General features: G+C 51.0%; 6 protein-coding genes across 6 annotated transcripts; 3 read left to right on the top strand and 3 right to left on the bottom strand.

Annotated features, from left to right (window-relative positions):
• Nucleotides 1-1,587: 1,587 nt before the first annotated feature.
• PpBr36_01896 (uncharacterized protein) lies at nucleotides 1,588-3,064 on the top strand (the record flags this gene model as incomplete). Its single annotated transcript, XM_029889080.1, has 2 exons — nucleotides 1,588-2,163; nucleotides 2,234-3,064. The coding sequence occupies 2 exons, from the start codon at nucleotides 1,588-1,590 to the stop codon at nucleotides 3,062-3,064; spliced, it is 1,407 nt and encodes a 468-aa protein (XP_029752513.1).
• A 1,349-nt stretch (nucleotides 3,065-4,413) lies between these two features.
• PpBr36_01895 (uncharacterized protein) lies at nucleotides 4,414-9,801 on the top strand (the record flags this gene model as incomplete). Its single annotated transcript, XM_029889079.1, has 4 exons — nucleotides 4,414-5,698; nucleotides 5,840-6,598; nucleotides 8,990-9,164; nucleotides 9,351-9,801. 4 exons carry the CDS (start codon nucleotides 4,414-4,416, stop codon nucleotides 9,799-9,801), a joined length of 2,670 nt encoding a protein of 889 aa, XP_029752516.1.
• A 635-nt stretch (nucleotides 9,802-10,436) lies between these two features.
• PpBr36_01894 (uncharacterized protein) lies at nucleotides 10,437-13,357 on the bottom strand (the record flags this gene model as incomplete). Its single annotated transcript, XM_029889078.1, has 7 exons — nucleotides 10,437-10,536; nucleotides 10,614-12,636; nucleotides 12,707-12,840; nucleotides 12,909-13,014; nucleotides 13,069-13,107; nucleotides 13,183-13,205; nucleotides 13,323-13,357. The coding sequence occupies 7 exons, from the start codon at nucleotides 13,355-13,357 to the stop codon at nucleotides 10,437-10,439; spliced, it is 2,460 nt and encodes an 819-aa protein (XP_029752515.1).
• Nucleotides 13,358-16,689: 3,332 nt separating this feature from the next.
• PpBr36_01893 (uncharacterized protein) lies at nucleotides 16,690-17,148 on the bottom strand (the record flags this gene model as incomplete). Its single annotated transcript, XM_029889077.1, has 1 exon — nucleotides 16,690-17,148. The coding sequence occupies one exon, from the start codon at nucleotides 17,146-17,148 to the stop codon at nucleotides 16,690-16,692; it is 459 nt and encodes a 152-aa protein (XP_029752518.1).
• Nucleotides 17,149-19,696: 2,548 nt separating this feature from the next.
• PpBr36_01892 (uncharacterized protein) lies at nucleotides 19,697-20,608 on the bottom strand (the record flags this gene model as incomplete). The annotated part of the gene is made up of 4 exons (XM_029889076.1): nucleotides 19,697-19,846; nucleotides 19,925-20,012; nucleotides 20,092-20,399; nucleotides 20,522-20,608. 4 exons carry the CDS (start codon nucleotides 20,606-20,608, stop codon nucleotides 19,697-19,699), a joined length of 633 nt encoding a protein of 210 aa, XP_029752517.1.
• Nucleotides 20,609-21,838: 1,230 nt separating this feature from the next.
• Nucleotides 21,839-22,258, top strand: PpBr36_01891 (uncharacterized protein; the record flags this gene model as incomplete). Its single annotated transcript, XM_029889075.1, has 2 exons — nucleotides 21,839-22,065; nucleotides 22,234-22,258. 2 exons carry the CDS (start codon nucleotides 21,839-21,841, stop codon nucleotides 22,256-22,258), a joined length of 252 nt encoding a protein of 83 aa, XP_029752520.1.
• Between the last annotated feature and the right edge of the window lie 471 nt (nucleotides 22,259-22,729).

Genomic DNA, 22,729 nt, shown 5'->3' with positions numbered 1-22,729 from the left:
GCTAAACTTGCCTTCAGGACGGACTGGCATTGCAGTATGCCGTATGCCCTCTGGCATCGTTGGCCAAGACGCATACGGGCCGATTTAACCAGCGACACCTACAACAAAATTGAGGTTTCCAACAGGGAGAAAATGGCGGTGGAGCTCTTGGTCGATGATAACACAAGGGTGATAAGAGCTGAACGGGGCCCGGTTGTCAGCACGCTTCTACCAACCAGATGCGTTCGCCTATGCGGCCTGCATACCCGCGACGACGTGATTGGCATACGCGAACGGCCACACCGCACAAGCCACGAGGGCCGTTACATCGTTGCTAATTGAATCGACTTTTCCTCACCGACTGTATTCCAAAGCAGCATAGTGTCGCGAACTCAGCCACCATCAATAACAAGCCATGGAGGTTGGAGCCTGCATCATCATCATCGGTCATCATTCGGGAGGCAGCCCTATCCGAAAAACATGAGAGGTTGACGTTGCTGGTCAATTCAATCACAAGGGTACTCCACATCGGCTATCTGACGACGAGAAAAAAAAGAAAAAAAGAAATCCGAGTAGTAGGTATGGTAGACAGACCCAAGCCAGCAAAAGCGCCCGGGAGTAACGTGCCATATTTTTGTAATGATGCTATTGACACAGCCTACTTATCGGTCAGACACTGCTATTCTGTTCTGTAAGTTTGGGGCCTGATGCCCCCGTGCTAATCCAGCGACCTATGACCTGTGCCTTTTTTTTATTTACTTCTTTATTTATTTCTTTATTTATTTTTACGCGAAATCCGGTGCTCCTTTGGAAATGTTGAGCTGGCAGATGTATGTAAGGCATGACTGCTTGATGCATGGAGACAGTGAGAGGAACCCACCTCCCCCCCATCTTTCTGCTTCTCGGCTTGCGAATGCAATTGCACCAAGTATCCCGTGTGGATGCTTGCCGAGAGGTCATCGGGACCTGACCAATGACCTAGGCTCATGTCAGCCCTACAAGACATCCAGGAACCCAGGCACCAACCGGTAGACCCTGGATGGAGTCTTGGTGCGGATCCACGGCGGTCTCCGGCTTAGCTGCACACAGCCTACAAGCCCAATATAACTCTCTGTATGCTTGGCTCGGCATTCTATCATTACTTTTCTCCCGCGATGTGGGCTTTTTTGACGTCAATGAGCCGAGGAACTTGGGCAAGCTACCAGCAAAAAAAGAAACCCATGCTGTTTTTTTTATTTTTATTTTTATTTTTTTTGTTTTTTGGGCTCCCTCCCATTGGCCAGCGAAACGGATATGTCTTCATCGGGCATTTCTGCAAGCTCTTGTTATTTTTATATCGATGGCGGCTCGGTTTTGCCTTATAATTAGTGATCATCCCTCTCGGTTGTTCAAGTATCTCATACCTTTTCTGGTACAAAGTAATGATTATACTCGCGGTCAGTCACTCGCTTCGCACTACACGGTTAAGGCTGGCACCTTGCATTGTTGCAAATAAATCTTTAGACGGCGGGTAGATTTTTGGAAACCTCAAATCGGGGGTTTCCCCGACATTTCTTCGTTTCTTCTTCTTGTATTCACAAAACAACCCATTCACATCCCTTCCTCATCATGGCTCATCACAGTTGTCAAGATTTCAGATGGCTTTCGCCAACCACAGCCTCTCAACCGGCGTGGGACACGCGGTCCAGCCAAGCAGCGGTAGCATCGCTAAGCAGGACTCAGCCCGGTGCCATGGCGGATTCGATAGACAGCTACGAAGACTTTTCAGGCGACAACGGCGACGGCGAAAACGGTGGCACTGCCGGGAGGACGCAGCACAGACGCGGCTCAACGGGACCCTGGGCCAGCGGTAACAGCATCTCGAGCAACGGCGACGGCTCGACGACGGAGCTGTGGGCCTGCCCATTCTGCAAGTGGAAGCCCCTGAGATATCAGGGCTGCCACACGTACAAGCTCAAGGAGATCTCGAGGGTCAAACAGCACCTTCGGAGGAAGCACCGCATCCCCCTCCACTGCGAAGTCTGCTCCGAGGAGTTTGCGGACGAGGAGGCGCGTCTCGCTCACGTCAGGACGCGGAGCTGCAGCTCTCGGTCGTGCGTGCAAAAGACGTGGGAGGGAGTCACACCGGAGCAGCAAGAGCTGTTGGAGAGGAGGGCGGAGAGGAACAAGACCAAGGTTGAGCAGGTTAGTTGGTCTTCACAGCACTTTGAGGGGATTGAAAATCACTAATAGTGCCGTGGCAAAACGAATACAGTGGTATTCAATTTACGAGATTCTGTTCCCAGGCCAAACTCCTCCGGCATCACCTTACGTCGACCTCGAGCTATCCCCCCATATGCACTCCTTCCAGGCCTTTCTGGCATCTGACCAGGCTGCCACGATTCTGAACGAGGCAACCATTGCGCAGGTGCCGCCGCACTTGCAATGCGAAGAAATCCTGGCCATCTCCCGGGGAATTTTTGAGCAGGCCATGCCCGCGCTCCTGCAGCAGTACGAATCCTCGCAGCAGCGGCGCCTGAGCCCGAGAAAACCCGCCGAGCGGGGTGAGGAAGAGGACGGTCAGCTCAGCCGGGTCAGCTCGGACACGTGGATGAGCGTGCCGCCGCTGATCAGGAGAGCAGGGCCGCCGGGGCTGGAAGAATTCGGCAGCGGCCCGATGGAGACGGACGACAACGATCGGAGCACGGTCTCGAGCCCGGTGACGAGCGTGCGCCTCGTCGCGGAGCCGCACAGCAGTGAGCAGCGGCAGCGCTGGCCGCTGGGGATCAACACCATGATGGCGGCGGCGGCGGCGTCGTCGGCGTCAAATCAGATTCCGAGGCAGCAGATGCAACAGCAGCAGCAGCATCAGCATCAACAACACCAGCAACAAAGAAACGACCACGATCCCACGACACCGTTGCACCAGCAGGCCGGCCTGTGGGATTTGCAGCACCAGAGCCCGCTGTCGCCGGCCTTCTGCGGGGCCTGGGTGAACGACACGGCGACCTCGCAGCAGGAGGACATCAGCGGTCTTGGTAACCCGGACATGCTCTACTGCAACTTTGACGCTTATGGGCCGCCATATTACGGGGGGCAACAATGATACTTATGTGTACGGAGTAATGTTTGACAACGAATCAGGAACAGCCGGCCTGTTGTCCTGGAGACAACACCTTTTTCGCTTCTATTTTTGCTTTTGCTTTTGCTTTTTTCTTTTACCTTCTTTCTCTTTCTGTCTCTCCTTCCCTCTTTCTCAAACAGGTTTTTAGAGAGACGCTCAATTGGGAAAAGAATTCGTATATCCCAACAAAAAAGTCTCTCCGGGAGAGCGGATAGAATTTGGGATTTTCCTTCATCAGCAATAGGTCTAGATCGGACGACTTGGAGTTAATTGGTTGCCTGCTTTATAATTTATTCCTTGACATTGTGGAAATTCGTCCTCTTCCAGATTCTATTGGTTGTTTATTATAAGCCACATCGTCCGTCACATTTCCTTAATGTCATCTGCCCCCCTGCTTGACTTTATTCGGATTTACCCAGGATGGTAGATCGGATTCGCACCGGACATTTTGGCCTTTTCTTGTACGCACGTTCCCTGCAAACGCATTTTGTCTGTTCTGAACAAGGAACGAAATCGGGCGCTGTAGAACTTGCCGTGCCGCATTCTAATGCAGACATGGCTAGGGGTACAGCCGCATGTCAAACAAAAAGAAGATAGAAAGCTTTGACGCTGCGAAACCAAGCGTTGTACGGAGAATGTCTCACAAACAGAGGGCTTTGGCGCATCATAGCTTCCCAAGAGGGGGGGCTAGCCTTGCAGGCGCAATGACCTTGCAGGTAGCAACTTTGGCAAGGGATGAAATGAATCGATGAATGAAAGAGCGGAGGAGCAAGAGATCCAGGAGGCCCAAATGCTCAAGAAACCTGGGATTTGCTGGCATCGTCATCTCAAAATGTTTCTTCTCCGCTTCTTCAAAGTTTCGTCCCATTTTCTCGTTTTCCCCCCCTCCCGCACCCAAATCTCCCCCAAGACTGGTTATGGGTGGGAAGGGCAGCGTCATTTTGAGTTGAGGTTTAGCGTTTTAGGCCGAATGCAGAGACGAACCCTATACTGTTCCGCTGCAGGCTGCAGCAGCAACAAAGGGGGCATACACACACTATCTCACTGTCTTGCCTGCCCCCCACCACGCGGATGCGTTGTTGAAAGAGTTCCGAGCTGCCACAGCTTGACCCGGTCTGTCCATTGCGTCAAAGAGATATGGACAGCGCAAGGCACACCCTGACGGCAAACCCCTTAACGATAGGGTTTGCTGCCATTTGATATTCAACTGGTCTCGTCCTGTGCTGGTTCAAAGTCTCTGTCGATCTTGCCTTTTTGTTCCTTTCTCGCACCAAGAAAAAAAATATTTTTTTCCCAACTTGAGCTAGCCATACGGGCTATGAGTTGTTATCATGTACAGCCGCAACATTATTAGTTCCTCAGTCCCGACGTGGATCCAGCGTGAGCGTGGTTCCCCCAACAGCAGCTCCAAGGAGATGGACAACTCTACAAGGGCCCAACGAGGCTCTTTCAACATTAGTTCCCCCAACAGCAGCTCTAAAGAGGTGGGTATAGCCGCATGGACCCAGCGCACTTCTCCCAGCAGCAGCACCAGAGAGCTGGGCTGGAAGATGGAAGGCTTTGCTGCCCAGTTGGAGACGGCTTTTGATACCCACGCCGAGGAGCATATTGGCCAACTGTACCGTCCTGCCAGTCTCGAGGAAAAGGGTCCCATTCTTGGCCACTTCAAGCGAGAGAGTGACGTGACCTCGACCAACATGACGCCGCCGCCCCCGCCGCCACCACCACCACCACGGCCGCCGCGCCATGACGACGTGTTTGATTTCGCTCAGGGGTGCAGAGCCGACGATGAAGAACCCGACAGCAACAACAACGGCAACAATAACGGCAATGGCAATTTCGACACGGACGAGTTCCAGATCTACCGCGACGGGTCGCTGATCCTGGTTCCGGCCCCGACCAACGACCCTCGGGACCCTATCAACCTGCCAATGGTGCGCAAGGTCCTGGCCATCTTCTTCCTCTCCTTCTTCGGCGCCCTGGCGGCATCTGCCGAGATCATCCTCGGCGCGGTGCTGCCCGTGTTCGCGCTCGAGTACTCAGGCCTCTTCCCGGATCCCGGCAAGAGCCTGAGGGACCTGATCAACACCGGCGGGTTCCCCGAGGGCTCCAACCCGCTCAAGCTGCTCGACCACCTTGGCAGCGGGCCCTCGGTCTTTGCAATCTACATGCTGGCGTCTGCCCCGCTGCTCATCATCGGCCTGTCCAACCTGTTCCTGGTCCCCATGGCCATCGCCTGCGGCCGCCGGCCCGTCCTGCTCGCCACCAGCCTCATCGCCATCGCGGGCGCCGCCTGGGCCGGCGGCAGCAGGTCGTTCGAGTCGCACCTGGCTGCCCGTTGCGTCCAGGCCGTCGGTGCGGGCACCGTCGAGTCTCTGATCCCCTTCATCATCCAGGACATGGTCCACGTGCACCAGCGCAACACGTGGATCTCGGCCGCATTTGCTGCGCAGGGCGTCATCATCATCGGCATCGGCTTTTCCACCCCGACCATCATCACCGAGCTGTCTTGGCATTATGTTTACTACATAACCGCGGGCGCCGCTAGCTTTTTCCTCGTTGGAATCTTTTTCTTCCTGCCCGAGACGCGCTGGGAACGCACTCGTGCAGAGATGGGTGAGTCTTTTTTTTCTTTTTTTCTTTTTTTTTTTTTTTTCTTTTGTCTCTTTGTTTTGTTTCTGTTGCCAACATCAAGCCCCCCTCTGAGTACGCTCTTGGTACAATGCTAATCATCGACTCAATTTCCTTGCTTCTCAGCTGGAATCCCTCGCGACGACTCCCACATCAAATACAAGCCCCGGTCCTACAAGGATGACATCAACCCCTTTCCCGTCAACGTCAACTGGAAGGCCGGCGTGACGGCCTTCCTCGACACGATGCGGACCTTTTTCTACCCCCAGGTTCTCTTCGTCACCATGCTCAACTCCATCGTCATCTCGGTGACGTTTGCGGCGGGCCTCACGGCGACGCCGGTGCTGATCAGCAAGCCGTACAGCTGGCCGTTTGACCGGATCGGCTTCTCGCTGACGGCGGTGCTGATCGGCGCCATCGTGGTGGCGCTGGTGCAAGGCCCGCTGGGAGACAACCTGGCCAACTTCATGGCGAAGCGCACCGGCCGCCGCACGCCCGAGAACCAGCTCATCAACCTGGTCCTGCCCATCTCGCTCGCCCTCATCGGGTCGCTGCTGTTCGGCCTCGCCGGCAGCCACCCGGACCGCTACGGCTGGCCCGTTTTCCTGGCGTCGTTTGCCTTTATCGCCTACGGCTTCCTCGGCACCAGCTCCACGTCGTCCGTCTACGTGCTCGAGTGCTACCCGCACCTGGCCGGCCCGGCGCTGGTCAGCATCGCCTCCTTCCGCTTCATCTTCGCCTTCCTGCTGACGTTTGACGCGTCCAACTGGGTCATCAACCTGGGCTACTTTAACGCCTTCATGATCTACGTCGGTCTCATCTCCTTCTTTGTGCTGTTCCTACCCGTCGTGTTCATCTATGGCGCTTCGTGGAGGAAGCGGTGGGGTCAGAGGTATGCGTGAATCGGGGGCGTGAAGGGGACGAAGAAGAGTTGGTTTGTTCTTCTCTTTTCTTTCTCTTTCTTTCAATACTTTCGCTTCCCTTTCTTTGACTTTAGTCCATTTTTGTAGTTGATGAGACATGAGACTGAAACGGAGAACGAATGGCTTTTTTTCTTTTTTTTTTTTTTTTTTTCTTTTCTCTTTCTAACCCCCGCGGTCCAGACTCGGATTCAGTTCTCTTTTATACCCAGTTTTTACACACATGAAAACAAAACAAAACAGGAAAAAAAAACCGGAAATGAAATTGTCACGAGTATGGAAATGTTGCGCTATGCTATGCGTTCAGGGCCCTTGGATATAATGGAAGGGTGTGGATTTCTTTTCTTGTTCTATGATATATTTCGCTTTTTTTTACAATCCTACAATAACATCTCGCAGATTATATGAAACCAAGTCGTCAAGACAGCCGCAAGGGTGGCGTTTTTGATGCATGTATGAAATTACGTCGGTCAGTTGAAGGTTTGTTTATGAGGAACGATGTTTATGTTTGCAAATTTTCTCTTGACAAGATATATTTTCTTTCCTTTCTTGGTGCACTTTGTGTCAGTGCACACAGGCAAAGCTCCATGGGAGATAATCGTTCGTGAAGTGACGATTTCTTTTTTTCTTTTTTTTTTGTCGCCTTTGGAAACGACTTCAATGCCGTGTTCAGTATGCTAACTTGGGAAGGACACCGCAGTATACACATTCGAGCGTTAGACTATCTCTCTTTTCCATCCATAGGAGAACAGAATAAATTCCATCTATGTTTCCCAAGCCGCTGATATCAAGACACAGCCTCCAGGGATGTATTTATTACCTCCATAGACTTGAGGAATTGCTTATATATCACCGGTGCGAACTAGGAGTCAGTGGCCACCTCCCACGCAAGTGTAAAGCCTCTCATACTGAATTGTACACATCCCAAGTTCTGGCCATATATCTAAGTACCAAAACCCCCAAACCGTTTTGGCATTTGGGGGTGATTAGGTAAACCAAACTGCTTGGTACGAATTCCGCCAATTGAAGAATCGCTAGGAAATGTAACGACTTGGACCATAACAAACAACATTTTATTGGTGTTTTGGCTTCAGCCGGCCTCTAGCGTGAATCACAAGCCTGCAGGATTCTTTGTTTTCAAGTTGCGCTGGTGCAATGGTTGATCCGAGCCTTAAGAACATCGCTTTGACCTCTTCAAGAATCAACTTCATTTTGTAAATAGGGACTGTTATTTAAATAAACAAAATAGCCTTTAGAGCGTTGTCCTAAGAACCCGGCTTTTTCACAGACTGTTGAATGGCTATATCCTGCTAAAGAAAACTCAGGGCATGACAAACAGAACGCTAGTGTTATCATCCTGAAGTAAGTTTTAACAAGTCCTTGTACGATGATGACTCGTGGACTATTACGGAACGACTGTATTTTGGAGTGTATACTGATACACTGAGAATCTTCCCAGACTGCAAAGTAATTAAACTTTGGGCCTGCAGAGCCTTGTTGAAGAAAGACTGCTCTGTTGTCAAATCGTGCTTCGTATTCTGCCTTGTAAGATTACTACATGATGTAATCAGGTTGTGAGGCATATCGAATGGGAATGCGATCCATATATGAAGACTCTCAATTTCGATATGTCGATGCCAACCTAAAATCCTTGGAAAAGCATCGATAAAATGGGATTATATTATTTTCCAGAACGGCTAGTCGCAAGGTTTGTGTCGATTGACATATGAGATGAAAGCGGCCAAAAGGTTCAAAAGAGAGGCGATACGATGCTCCTGAACGGTGGTTTCCGCATCATCGAAAGCAAGAAATCGACTTTGATTGGCAAGGAATTGTGGAGAACTTCAGCCAGATTTCCCCCAAGCTTGCCGGAACACAACAAGCTTGATGACCCACTTAACCCAGCCTCGGCCAATCATTTATTTGTAATTAGCGTGGAGGCAAAAAGGCTCGGATATCCAAACGTCGTCGCCATCGAGTTGACAAGCACTGCAATCCCAATAGAAAGAAGTGCCGTGAGGGGCGCGACATCGACACAAACCCAACACCCTTACCGACGACCGACCGGCAAACAAAAAAAAACCAACTGCCTCGAGCCCTATCCCCAACCAGCACCAGTTTCAGACAGAAGAATCTCCACTCTACCGCTTGGAAAACCTCCGAGCAATTCAATCGCACAAACCATCGAAATGGCTAGCTCATTGCGGACCACGGCCTCGATGGCCATGAGGTGTACGTCTCTTGCCGTCTCTGCTTTTCGGCGGCTGCCAATCGGCGTCTACGTGATCAATTGATTGCGTTTCAGGAGGCCCGGATGGCTGACTCTTGGGGGGGAAAAACTCCTTTGACTCGATAGTAAAACCGACCGCGTCTCTCATTCCGTACCGATCAGTCGCCGCGCTCTCGTCGTCGTCAAGGTCACCCGCCGCCGTCCCTGCCGCCCAGTCGTCGACCGGCCTCGCTAGGCCCGAGCGGAAGGAGGTGCCGCTGCCTAGCCAGGAGGGCACCAAGGGTGTCATTCAATATGCTCTGTACGTTTGATGATGGACCTGGCCATGGTTGGGCTCTCAGTCTCTTGGGGGCGTGGCTCAAAACCCACTGCTCCTGGGGGCTCCCGCATCTATAGCTTTTCTTTCTTCCCGCGCCTGCACCAATTTACCACCGTAGGCGTGACTCTGCTGCAGCGCACTAACCTCACTCGAACCCCTCGCAAACAGCACCACCCTCGACATCATAGCCAACTGGGGCCGCCAGTCCTCGCTCTGGCCCATGACCTTCGGTCTCGCCTGCTGCGCCGTGGAGATGATGCACCTCTCGACCCCGCGGTACGATCAGGACCGGCTGGGAATCATCTTCCGTGCCTCTCCGCGTCAGTCGGATGTGATGATCGTCGCCGGCACCCTGACCAACAAAATGGCACCTGCCCTCCGTCAGGTTTATGATCAGATGCCCGAGCCCCGCTGGGTCATCAGCATGGGCAGCTGCGCCAACGGCGGCGGCTACTACCACTACAGCTACAGCGTCGTCCGCGGCTGCGACAGGATCGTCCCCGTCGACGTCTACGTCCCCGGTTGCCCCCCGACCTCCGAGGCCCTCATGTACGGCATCTTCCAGCTGCAGCGCAAGATGCGCAACACCAAGATCACCAGGATGTGGTACAGGAAGTAGATGTTGGAGGGTGGTCTTGTTGTGGTGTGTTGGGAGGTTATTTTTTTGGGGGTTTCCTGAAAACGGGATACGCGCACAAATGTGCAGTTGGAAGCAGTCGCTGGGGCCGGAAATTTGGAATGGCCCCCTATTTTGTCAGGTTAGAATGGAAAGAGACGGGGGAGCGGGCATAGACACGCAGATGTGGTTATTTCACCAACTCTTCTTTGTATTGGCTGTATGTATATGTGACAAAAAATACATGCTTTTTGGTCAACGTGAAAGTTTAATGGCGAAGGGAAGTAAGCAAGGAGATATCAAAGACCAGTCTCGCTCCCACATCGACACGCTCCACCGTTGCTTCACTCCGTATGATTTTCATCAAACATGAGAACTCCAACATGCCTGTAAACAGTCACACTTGAATCTTTATTAAATGTAAGCTGATTCTTCACTAAGGAAATTCAACGAGTGCTGTCCAATAAACCGACAGTCCCAAGGCGCTGTTCGGATAAATATGTTTCGGATAAGAGGGAAAAGAAAGAAAGAAAGAAAAAAAAAGACCTGTGTAACATTCCTCCATTCCCATCCTGTCTTGCGCTCCTGGCTTCTATACACATACAAGAAGACAAGTAAAGTATCGGTTACGACTATTACTACTCCTGGCCGAAACCCATCGTCTCCTCAACAGCAATAGTCATCTTTTGCTGGAGCATCTCCAATGACTTGTATGGAGGAAGGTCCAAGCGGTTGAAGCTAACGCCGAAATTGTTAGTATTGTGCATCACGAGAAAGGATTCAAGATGCACGAAAAAAACCCGATCCCAACTTACCACGTGTGTGCCTTTGGCAGGTTGTTGATTTCGCCAGCCTTTTCGATCGTGAAGCGACGCGGTCCATCACTTCCCTGCAAATCCTTAAAACCGTTCACTGGGATACGGGATGTACCAGTAGTGAATTGCAGAAGACGTGACTTCTGCTCCCCATCCCATGATCGTACTGTCTGCCAGAAGAACTGGATGACCTCGTCCTGCTCCGTGTATCCTCGGTAGTCCGTGTGCTTCTTCCAGTCGTCCACGTCGATTTCCGCGATTCCGCCAATCAACAGTTCGAGTTCGCGCTCGTCGAAAACGTTGATCAGATCCTGAGGGATCAGCTCATGGAAACCCGTCTTGAACGCCTCAAACTGCTCCGCAATGCGCTTTTCGATCCTCCACTTGACCATCAGGTCCACGTACTCTTTCTTATTCTCGTTTGTGACGTCAATATTTCTCCCGTTCGGGATCAAGTCTTCGACCGTTATGACGCCAAACCGCTCATCCTCGGTCGAAAAGGTTTGTTCCAAGATGCCACCAGAAATGTCATTGTCCAACATCCATTGCAGAGATCGGTGGAAATCAGCATCGACACCTTCCATGTCAGCCAATGTCACCGACTTGCCCAGAACCATCTTGTAAAGAGCGCCAATGAAGAAGGCGTCCAGGAATCGTCGGTGGAAGATAGCCAACCCAACGACACGCCCAATAAACTTGAAATAGTTGAGATGCTCTGGGTTTATGCCGGAGTGGGGGTTGATCTGGAGGGTGTAGTTGTCGTGTGCTGAGTACTCGAAGAGGCAGTAGAAAGGATTGAACATCTCGTGTGATAGCAAGAAAAAGAACTCTCTCGAGAGACCACCATAGTCCAAACCATCTTCGCCATCGAACTTGATCATCAACCTCTTCTTCAGGTCTGTTGCCGACTGGCGAGATATCTCCGCAAAAGAGTCCTCGAAAATGTGAGACCGCCGCACCTTGATGTGACACTGGCCCTGGAGTATTCGCATGGCAGGTTGCGAGCGGAAGTAAATAAGCTTCCTTCTGAAGTCACGCTTGTACTGCGGGACATTCTGATCCAGAGATGACGGTAACCTGGGGTCATCCCAAGTCGTGGTCTTGGTGTTATGGTCCACGAAATAGACCCTGGCCGTGTTGGTCAACCGCATTTCCCATCCGCTCGGCAATGGACCCAGTTGTGAGACGGGCTGTTGCTGAATGGTACCATTGGCATTGTTCTGGCCACCGTACATCCTAATGTACTGCTGCCGGCGAGGGTCAACCCAGGTTGTGGTCCTGGTGTTATGGTCGACAAAGTAAGGTCGGCCCTCGGGGGTAAACCTCTGTTCCCAGCCAGGCGGCAACTCCCCAGTGCCGGGACTCGTAGCACCCGTATGCATCATGGTCTGGTTGTTGGCTGCCTGTGCAGCGGCCTGCTGCTGCTGCTGCTGCTGTTGTTGCTGCTGCTGCAAAGTCGGCGAGTTCGCACCCGTGCGATCCTCGGGTAGTGTGCGATTCTGGTGGCGCTGTCGTTCGACCTGAGTGGCGGCTTCCTGAGCGTTCCGTGATTCCGCAGCACCGCCAGCCGCGGTAGGCCTATTCCAGCTCGTTGTACGAGTGTTGTGATCCACATAATACGTTCTTCCCAAATTATCCTCCCTTCTCTCCCACCCAGCTGGCAGACGACCTTGCGCATCCTCGAACGGGCTCATAGCACTACTATTCCGATTCTGTGGGGAGGCGCCATTCTGGGGCCCTGTGGGTGTAGCATTCATGCTGACAGGACGATTTGCGGGTTGTGGTGAATGCATAGAACCGTTGGATCCACCCATTGCCGAGTTCGGCCTGTTGTCGACAGGCCCTGCCGCCAGTGAGGATGCTGAAGACGGTTGAGGAGTTCCGACCGCTGGTCGATGCGGTATAGCGAGTTGCTGCTGACCCCGTGTTGGGGTTGATAAGTTGGTCGACAGGTTTACAATCAGCTTGCCGTGCACCACCAAGTTATCGGTCGACTTCTTCAAGTCTCGTGTGAGCATCTGATCTACATAGTTGCCAAAAGCGTTAGTTTGTCTGTTCACACCAAATTAGTAGCAGATAAGAGCATGTAGTACCGTCGGCATCGGCAGCTAATTCAATTATGTCTCCGATGCGGATGTTGATGACACCAAGGAATCCTTGATCCTTCTTCTTGAATTTCTTCTGATCGAATACTTGCACCGCCAATATGCTGTCCTCGTTCACTCGACTATGCGCCAAGAGGAGTCAGTTTTGAGGATGATCCGAGGGGCTTGGGTGACGGCGGAGCAAACTCACAAATCGAAACTTTCATTCCAATAAGGGTTGAGCGTCCTCTTTGACACTGAAGTAGTCTTGGTCTGCTCGCCGTTGATGGTAGCCACGGCGAATGGATCCGGGAACCCTGCGTATGATGTTAGAGACGCTCGGGGAGGTGGTCAGGATTCGAGCAACATACTGAACACATCTCGTTTATACAGCCCATCGGCGGCGATAACTAGAAGCAATCATGTTAGACAGCGTACTTGGATTGCATATCAGACATGGGTAAGAAGCGTCAGGTTGGCATTACTTGTAACTCGTAAATTTGGTTGGCTGTGTCGGACAAACTACAATTAGCGGCTGAAACAACAGCAAACAGAATATCCAGAATCCACCTTGACCAGCGTCTGCAGAGATTTGCGGAGATGTCCTGTTGCGAGGAGCACTTACGCCGGCAAGCCTGAGTCTATCCGTAAGTTGCTCATCTTCGCGACGTGCGGGGGAGGATGGCTCCGGTGGTGACACTTTTGTGGTGTTTGGTCAGTGACGTATTGTAGACACTAACGAGACGGCCGGACTTCGTGGACCTCCGTCGAAGTCTATGGCGGCGTCGGGTGCAAAATCAATGATGCGGAGCAAGGTGGTGACGCGTCGGCGGGACTGCTGCGGGCGGCGAATGTGGGTGCAAGCAAGCAAGCAAGCAAGCAGATGACAGCAGCTTCGCCTTTGGAGGCTGTGTCTTGCTCTTTCAGGTTCGCTCCCCCGCTTTCTTCAGTTGGGATTCGACCGGGGTCTTGGCCTTCCTTTTTTTTTTCCCGCCTTTTTCGGCGCTGAAATTGACGTGTTCGTGTGCAGGTCGTCGGCTAGAAGATGAATCGCTTCGGAAGTTCGCCAATTGTCGCCGTACGTGGAGGAGTTCGGGACCAGCCGGGTGAGGGAGTAATGTTATGATGTATCTGGGGTGGAAGGTTGGTTATAGATAGAATCGAGTGGCTGCCAAAGTGACAGGAGCAGCTGGAGTTGAAGTGGGGAGGGTCCAGGGAGGCGGTTGATCCTTGGTGAGAAAGCACTTGAGCGGCGACGCAAGCACAGACCACATTACTTACTGGACTGAACTGAACTGAACTGAACTGAACTGAACTGAACCTTTACTTGTACATACAGCACAGTTGCAGTCGCTGCGGGTATGTACAGGACGTACTGTATTTCAGTTCCCGGATTTTCTGACCAGAGGCAGTCCAAAACCAGACCGCAGCCAATTGATGTCGGTGGCGTGGCGGAGTCTTCAAAGTCAGAATTCAGTGCGCACGGCACTGCGGCACGGTGTTTTGACCTCTGGGTGGTAGACTGGTCGATAAGGTCTCCGCCTGGGGGGATTTTTTCCACTACGGCCTCTTGCGTGATTGAGTGCAGTTTTCCATGATGTGGAGCAAATTGTTATTCTTGCACGCCGACGTTCCGTGCCAATTTCTACCGAGATCTATTTTTACTGCTAGCTTCCCGAGCATACTCAACATACTGTATATGGTACGTATTTCCGGTACTCCCAGTGCTGACGCGCATGCAACGACATTGGCCTCGCTTTAGTGCGGGCGGGTAAGATTATGGTGAGGGAAAGGCATCCTCGATTTGTTTGCAGCTTTCTCAGTTTCACCTTGTCATGGCCTTGGCGATATCTGGAGATGACGAGAGGTCTTGAAAAGCTTCAACAACTCGAATGGAATAAACGATGCCGTTTTAACAAACACTGATCGACCATATTGGCTGGCAAATCATCAAGCCACTGATGACGAGCTAGAAGACCGAGTCACATTTTCCTCTTTTGGTTTAAGTTTATTGCTATTTATATGGCACACCTCAGCTACAACTTTGTTTGGAAGACGTCCGGGTGGTCTGTCGGAGCCGACCTCTTCCATCTACCAGTTGCTCTCGCCTACCTTGCCCAACCCTAACCCGGTACTGGCTTGCTGCCCGTCGATCTAGTCCAAATCTCCCCGGATCTCGTCCTCGTTCGTTGTGGAGTCTGTTACCATAGTTCTGGTAAAGAGAGATTTTAACGGTTGATCAAACGGATTCTTGGAGCAAACATTCGGCCCAAGTGCATTTTGACAATGAGGTGCTTGATGCTCCTATTCGCGACTTAATGTAGCTGGGATTTGGTCAAAAGCCCTGTCCTTGTTAATAGGCTTGAACAACTTACCCTAACAGCTTTACCCGGGATGTCGATTTCCCGGATTTATAGTCAACACCACAAGATGAAACAGTTTTGGGTGGAGTTTGGGGATAGATTCCGTCGAGTTACCTCTGACTGGAAGACCTGGCACTTTGATATGCAGGTTTTCCTCGCCGTTCTGGTTGTTGCTATGTTAACTACTGGCTTCGACAACAAGTTACTTGCTTCGATACAGACCATGCAAACCTTCACTCGAACGTTTGATACTACAAAAAGAATGGTGGAAAACGGGTTTTTACAAGTCCAACTGGCTCACTTCTCATTCACTTGAATTGGAACTATATTTGGTTCGCGGCTGGCAGGCTGATCGAGACCTCTTGTTCCTCCCGATTTAGGAGAAGCACTGCACACGAATGCTCATCTATCTTTACATTGACATGGAGCTATTTTTTGTTTCTGGCCTTCAATGCGAGATAACTCATACGCCAATGGGCGGCTTCGCTTTTGGGAACTGGGAACTACCAACAAAGTCTGATGAGTAGTTGTTTTTTTTTTTTTTTTTTCCTTTCATCAACGGCATCTGCTTCGATCTGCTTCGGCACCAGTCATTCCGAGTATGAACGTGCCTGGCTGGATTCTTTTATGCTTTTTTGAAGTGGTATCCACTCGATACTCACCTCCCAGGTGTGTGCCCGAATCGCACAGTTTCATGCTCCGTGAAAACCGGATTGATGAGGCTAGGATCATGCACAACAGATTGCGGAAGGTTTCTCCTATTCAGGAAGGATATTGATGCCCAATTCCCCAAATTGACGGGCAAGACTAGGAAATGAGCAAGGACTGCGGCAGGTTTAAAACTGCTCTCACGCGCAAATATGCACAGGACTCATCATAATTGGCGTCAACTGCTTGCAGCAGGCTGCAGGCCATGCCAAGAGTTTACGTCACAGTAGAGCGCCCTTTACGTATATGATAACTTGGCATTTTCAAACTTGTCGGCTGTGATCGAGAAGCCTGTGCACCGATAAGTCGTTATAATCCCTGATGATTATGGTTACCTCTTTAGGGAGATTATGGTGCTGCTGAAATTACTGTTCAGAACCATCGCTATGATTTTTTTCTATACCACTGACGGCTTCTTACTTATACGATGGGCAGGCTTGGCTTCGATACTCCTATTTTAAAGCCTCGCATGCAGGACATAAATTGTTCCCTGAGCCTTAGGGGCGCGACAATCTCCCTGTGAAAGCAACAGTCATAATTTCTGCGGCTTCCAATATATTCTGTGTCTGCTTGCGCATGCATAGCTATTATTTGCATTTCCCTATCTTTCCCTTTATGAAGCGAGTCGGCATCTTTCTTTGCGCTTGTCTTTCCCGGCTGCGCAGGGCTCAACGGTAATACAGCATACCTGGACTTCAGAGTAATATGCGTATTCGATGTCAATACGTTAAAGATATATAATATATATACCAAGGCTAAGACTAGTTACGCACAGCCACTGACCAATGCTTACATTAAGCAACGTCATTAGGGACTGACCTTATCCACTACCCCAAAATAGGAGCCTCTTTGGGCTCTGGATAAACAGGTAACCAACGAAATCGTTAACCCGCAAACCCACAGCCAATCAACAAGCCCACTTCAACTAATCCTCCTCCACCACACGCCCACCTCACTAGTCTCATTAAGCCTTAAAAACAGAACATCCGTCCCCTCATAAAACGTATACCACCTCGTCCACATCCGACCCTCGAAGCTCGGCAGCGTGTTGACGGCGAGGGGGCCATGAACCAGCACGCCGCTGGCGGCAGTGCTCCCCTCGCCGACGACGTACGGCGCGGCGTACGACATTGTGTGTTTGGCGATGGTGGCAAAGTCGGATAGCAGGCTGGGATCCGCCTGCTGCTCGGCCGAGTTGGTGATGCCCGGCGGCCGGTGCTCCGGGTCCGTCGAGGCCATGACGGCAGACATGAAGCCGTGCGCCGTGTACGTGATGTGACCGTGCGGCGCGCGGCCCCACGTGCGCACAGAGTCTGGGTTCGTCTGGTTTATCATGGTGTAGGTGCCCACCAGCACGGCGAGGACGGCGTCGTGCTTCATTAGGGCTGATCGGGGATGCCGGGTGTTGTTATGCTTCGGCAGCGGGGAAGGGTGTTTGAGAGTAGTTGGTAAGGTGGTGGGCGGTGGGGACCTCTCTGCCTGCTAGCTGGGAAAGGTTTAAAGGTCAGGTTGAGGTCCTTACGGCTTGATGGTTACGATATCTATGATGTTTGTACTGTTCTGTCTACGAAAACCATGAACCTGTCGTCAGGATAGTAAAGCTCGCAACCTTAAAATTTGGAGTTGAATGAGACTCGGGTTTCACTACAGAAATGCAGCCATTATGCACGAGACTCAACTACCATTGGTCATTTTCACGCCCATAGTAATAGTAGTTGATGGCAAGTAAGTTATGCATAACATATTCTAGCGTACCAGATGTATATCTCTACCAATCAGATCAAGTACCGCGGCGGGAGTTGTTTGGTTCTTGGTACGGAGTTTCTAGACTCACTTCAGCATGACCTCATGGATTTTTGACATATAACTGCGCCAACAGAAACTTACCACTACGCCATGGTGAATCTAGGACATTCGGTTCCATGCCACCCAGTTCTAAACAGATGAGTTTTACGGTGAGCAGCGGCACTTTAAGCTTCCTTTCGTTAGCAAAGGTGATTCAATTTTGTCACTGGTTGAGATAATTTATTGAAACAAAGGGGTATAAGCACTAATTACTTCCTCATTTATACAGAGCTTGCGTGTTCCTACCCTCTTTATAAGATCGGTTATAAAAACGATAATTCGTGTTATCTTCATGAAATTTTCTACTCCTAAGTGTGCTTCTGAATTCCCCCATTCTTTATGCTCTGCAGATTCAGTTTCTCTTGCATATGCTCTCTAGGATCTTTATCAGACGGTAAGAAACCGAAAATACTAATCAATCACCTCAAAATCTTTTTCCTCGTGACCGTCTACCGAAGCCTAATGCTCCAATTCAGCAGCAAAATTGCGTATTTCATACTGGTCTCTCCCGTTCCGGCAATCGTATACCTCCAGAGACTCGTACAGCCGATACACATGTCCACTTCTCGTTCCCCAGTGAGATGGCCTTGCCGACGAGACCTGTGTCGTCGTATTGCAGCCCAGCTTGAATATCGCAAGGACAGGCAGCTTGCTCTAGCAGTGGCTCGTGGGAGGTGAGGAAGCTGCCCTAGGAAAAGACACACTTCTTGTGTGCCGTCTGGTCGCCAACGAGCACCAGCATCCAGACTTTGCCGTTGTGCGAGGAAGTTGTTCCCCGATCCCTGAGAACTCCCGCATGGTAGGAACAAGATCTTACCACTTCGGCTGTGCCACATATCGTCGCCCCCTTCAGCCTGCCGAAACTGCTCATCCAGCCGCGATATATCATGTCAAGCTAGGGCGCCTTGATCTGGCGCCAAATCTCGGGCGCCGCGGGGCCCGTCCCGTGCCGTTCCTAGATCCTCTGCATGCACCGGGGCTCGTAGCCCGTCTTGTCTTGGTTTTGGGGTCCGTCACGATATTACCCCACGGTTGCGCGGCCATGCATGCTGAAGTACGGCCCCTCGATCTGGGACGGAGAGTCCGGGAACAGCAGCGGCATGAAGATGATATAGTTTGGCAGGCTGCCCCAATTTGGAGACTGGAACTTGAGGGGGAATGGCTTGGGCGGAACCCAGTGTGGATGGGTAGTTGGGTCCAAAATTGTGACGATGCCGAGGAGTTGCCTTAGCGGTAAGGTCCTAGCACTCTAAAGACTTCTGTCGAGCGCCTGCAACTATGAGGGAAAAGGTTGAAAGCAGGCACGGGCAAATTATGATGCCCATATTGGAGTGCCTCTAATTCCTCAGACGGCACGACATCGGATGGCAAATATGGGGGAAGTATGTGGACTGGATGTTGGTGCTTCTCTTTCGGCCGGGCCCCGATCCATACACTCAGTTGTGGAGCATCTAGTATGATCGCGCAACTGGCAACTATTGCATAATACTAATGCGCAATGTCACGTACCGGAATATCAGTTTACAGGGGTAAGTCCCAACATTGGAGCCAAAAAAAAAAACACCCCAAGATCATGCTCCCACCCACGCCCTAGGTGGGGCTCGGTGAGCTGCTCCGGTGGCCGTATGGGAGCTGCCACATAGGAAATTCGGCAGGCGGCTGGTTCAGTTGCGAGATACCACAACGCATTTTGTCAGCTCTGTTGTCCGTACAACCGTAGTCGAATAATCATCAGAAACGATATGGTCTTCATAGTCAGGTAACCAACTGTTGTGTGTTCACGCGTACATCTCAATAGGACAAACAGATCGCCGAGGGTTTCATGGATTCCTCCTCCTCTTCACGTGACATTCTGCTCTATCATACACTGCAATAGAGATCGACCCTTGTCGAGAACAGTGGTGCGGCCAGGCTGCCCAGACCGCACCGTAGAATGCGAGAATAGAAAACTAAAAATCAGATAAATATCAGCCCATAAAAAGGGTCATCTTTGCAACTGCCCGTGGTGAACTTTCGCGTCCGCATTCAAAGGACTGCGCAGTAGAAGTAGGGGATATCAGCGAAACCACCGGGGTGAGCGCGCCTAATAAGGCGTGAAGCCTCGCCCGCGTCCACGGTAGCCGCCCCGGTAGCCTCCCCTGGGAGGGAAGCCGCCGCGTCCAAAGCCACCACGCCCGCGACCCCTCCCACGGCCTCGGCTCATTCCTGGGTAGTTTGTTCGCTTTGGAGAAACCTATCAGGGCGAGATCAGTTACGTGTTTCGTAAGCCAGTCAGGTGGCATCAATGCTGGATAGCAGAGCTTCCACTTACCTTGATGTTACGGCCCTTGAAGACGCTCTCGTTAAGAACCAGTGCCTGCGCTACAAGGGAAGGCTCCGTGAACTCGACATAGGCAAATCTGCATGGCACAAGAGTGTCAATACCTCTGGAGAGAAGTTCCGGCCAAGCGTCTAGAAGCACATGTGGGAACAACTCACCCCTTGGGTTGGCCCGTGAACTTGTCGAGGAGGATGGTGACCCGGTTGATGGAGCCGCAGCTCTGGAAGTGCGCCTGGATCTCCTCTGGGGAGGCCGAGTAGTCGACGTTGCCGACAAAGATGCTGCGGCTGTCGACGTCATCCCTGCTCTCGGTGTTGAGCTCTTGGCTTTGCGAGTCGAGACTCGCTTGCATTTCCCTAAGCTTGGCGGCCTCCTCTTCCATCTCGGCCACCCTCTTCTTCATCGCCGAGATCTCCTGCTGCGTGCAAAATGCATCAGCCCTGCCCGTTTGTGCGAATATTTTCAACTTATTTCCTTTTCTTTTCTTCTTTTTCTGCTTTGTGTCTTCTGTCTTGTCTTTGTCTCTCTCTCTCTCTCTCTCTTTTTTCTTTTTATTTTTTTTCAAGGGCAGGGAAATTGCTTGTGTACCTCGTCGTCGCCATCGTCGCCGGCACCCGTGTCATTCTCGTGCTGCTCAGTCGCCACGGGCTCTTCCTTCTTCTCGACATCGGCCATGATGGTCTGCGTATTGGTGGCTACGATTGTAGTAAGGAGAGAGTTCGGAATGCTCGTATGCGGAGAGGTATGATGTAATCTGGGATCAATTGCCTGCCTGTTAGCCTCTTGTCTCACGATATAGCGGGGATTGATTTGATAGCCCTCATGCGAAAACTGGAGTACTTTCGTCTGCCTGAAGGCATGAGACAACAGCGGCACCTTAGTTCGAAACAGATAAAGGCCGGCGCAAAAAGTTATTGCACCGAGAGCACCCAAAACAGGAAATCGCAGGGAGCGCAACTCACCAAAGGCCTAGCAGCTAACAATTAGCGACCGAAATGACCCGGGATTGACTTTGGGAGCAAAAAAAGGGATAAAAAGGAAATATCGACTTGCAAAAAATCTGCAGTTCTGAGGGCTCTGATGATACACCACGAGCAGCTAAACGATAAGCTCCGGCGATGTATCTGTGTAGAACCACAACCGCGGGCGACTCGCGCCGGGCCATTCGCGATTGTTGATGCATGAACGAGGCTGAGCTAAGCCGAATTCTGACATTGATTGCACGTGATATGTTCCACTATTTGATGAGTACAGCAGCTTAGCGCAGTCGTCGAACCGCCACAACCACGAGCGCCCTTTCATGTTTCTCCAACACCGGCAAACCTTATTCTGAATTCATATCAAGTAACTTACCAACCAACACGTGAATCGAGTCTTCGCCTCTTGTGCAATTCTTTCACTACCGTTATCGCTTTTGGTTTTGACCTTATCGCTAAACACTTACTGTAAAAATTGTGAAAAAAATACAAGAGATCTCTACATCGAAAAAGAAAGAATAGCAACATAGAAGCAATCATGTACTCGAGGTCAAGAAGTAAGAGGGTCAGCAGCGGGTATCAAAGAATGAGTAAATCATAATTAGTGATGAGATATTGACCTTGCCTAGCAAGCTAGATACGTCCTTACAGCATATCTCGTACGTAAGGTATGTACTGCATGCGACTAATTGATGGCATGCAGACGCATATCAATGAATTTCGAACCTACACCACCATCCTTTTTTGGAGGCCTCTTTTGCAACCTCTTTGAGCTGCCTAGCCCTCAATCTTCTCCGACTTGCTGTTGTCATGTGCGTTAAAATCATGTATAAAAGTGCCACAGGTTTCGCTGTAGAGTTGATGGTGGACCACGTCCGCCTTTTTCTTCGTCTTCTTTCTTCTCGCTATAGACATTTAAATTTTAAAAATGGCTTCCCAACAAGGTCTTGAAGTTCGTGCACAGGCAAATCAGAAAAGCTCGGAGGAGCCCCTGCGCCTGTCAGAACTGTCAAAGGTCCAACAACACCAACAGGGCAAGATAGATAGAATCGACGATGTAACTAATGGGCTCTCCAGCTTGGAAATCGAGAAGATGCGGCCGACAGCATTTGAAGACTGGTTTCAACGGCAACGTGAATTAACAAAGGATTCAGAGTAAGTTTGCCAGACATTACCCTCCTGTATAGTATGGAAGCTTCAGGACTGATACATCTTGGCTTGGGACAATTTAGCTCTCTGATATGGCGTACACATCCCTCCCATCCTCCACACCCTCCACAACCTCAACGCCATCCACGCCACCCATACCCTTCACGCAATCAGTTCCGAATTCAGCACCCTGGAATGACGCGCGAGGAATCCGATAAATATTTCAGGTTAGCTGAGCTGCTTTGGAGGCACTGTTTCGAACATATATATATATATCACGATAATACCCATATCTGGCCCATAGCTGACCCTCCCCGCTCTCATGACCTCACACCCCATCCACCAACACCTTTATCTCTCTGGGCAACCTGACTAACATCTTCTACTTGTATGCAGTGCCATTGAACAAAGAGAGAAAGAAATGCTCGAATCGCATTCACTGCACAAACGTAAGATGGGTGCACTGAAAAAGGGACAGCGTTTGCCAGGTGGGGAGGAAGGGGAATATCGTATACTTCGGCGGAAAGTCCGTCTTCACGCCCGTCTTCAGTTGGAAAAAGAACGAGGGATCAAGTGGCGTAGGTGAACTTTAGAATTGAGGAAGACAGCGACAATTCTACGGTAATTTCCCTGTGGTACCTTGCTTACCCCAGGAACCAGTTCACTTCTC

This window comes from Pyricularia pennisetigena, chromosome 2 (assembly GCF_004337985.1).
Source record: "Pyricularia pennisetigena strain Br36 chromosome 2, whole genome shotgun sequence".
Lineage (NCBI taxonomy): Eukaryota > Fungi > Ascomycota > Sordariomycetes > Magnaporthales > Pyriculariaceae > Pyricularia > Pyricularia pennisetigena.
The sequence above is the reverse complement of the archived record's forward strand: the minus strand, read 5'-3'. Positions and strand labels throughout refer to the sequence as shown.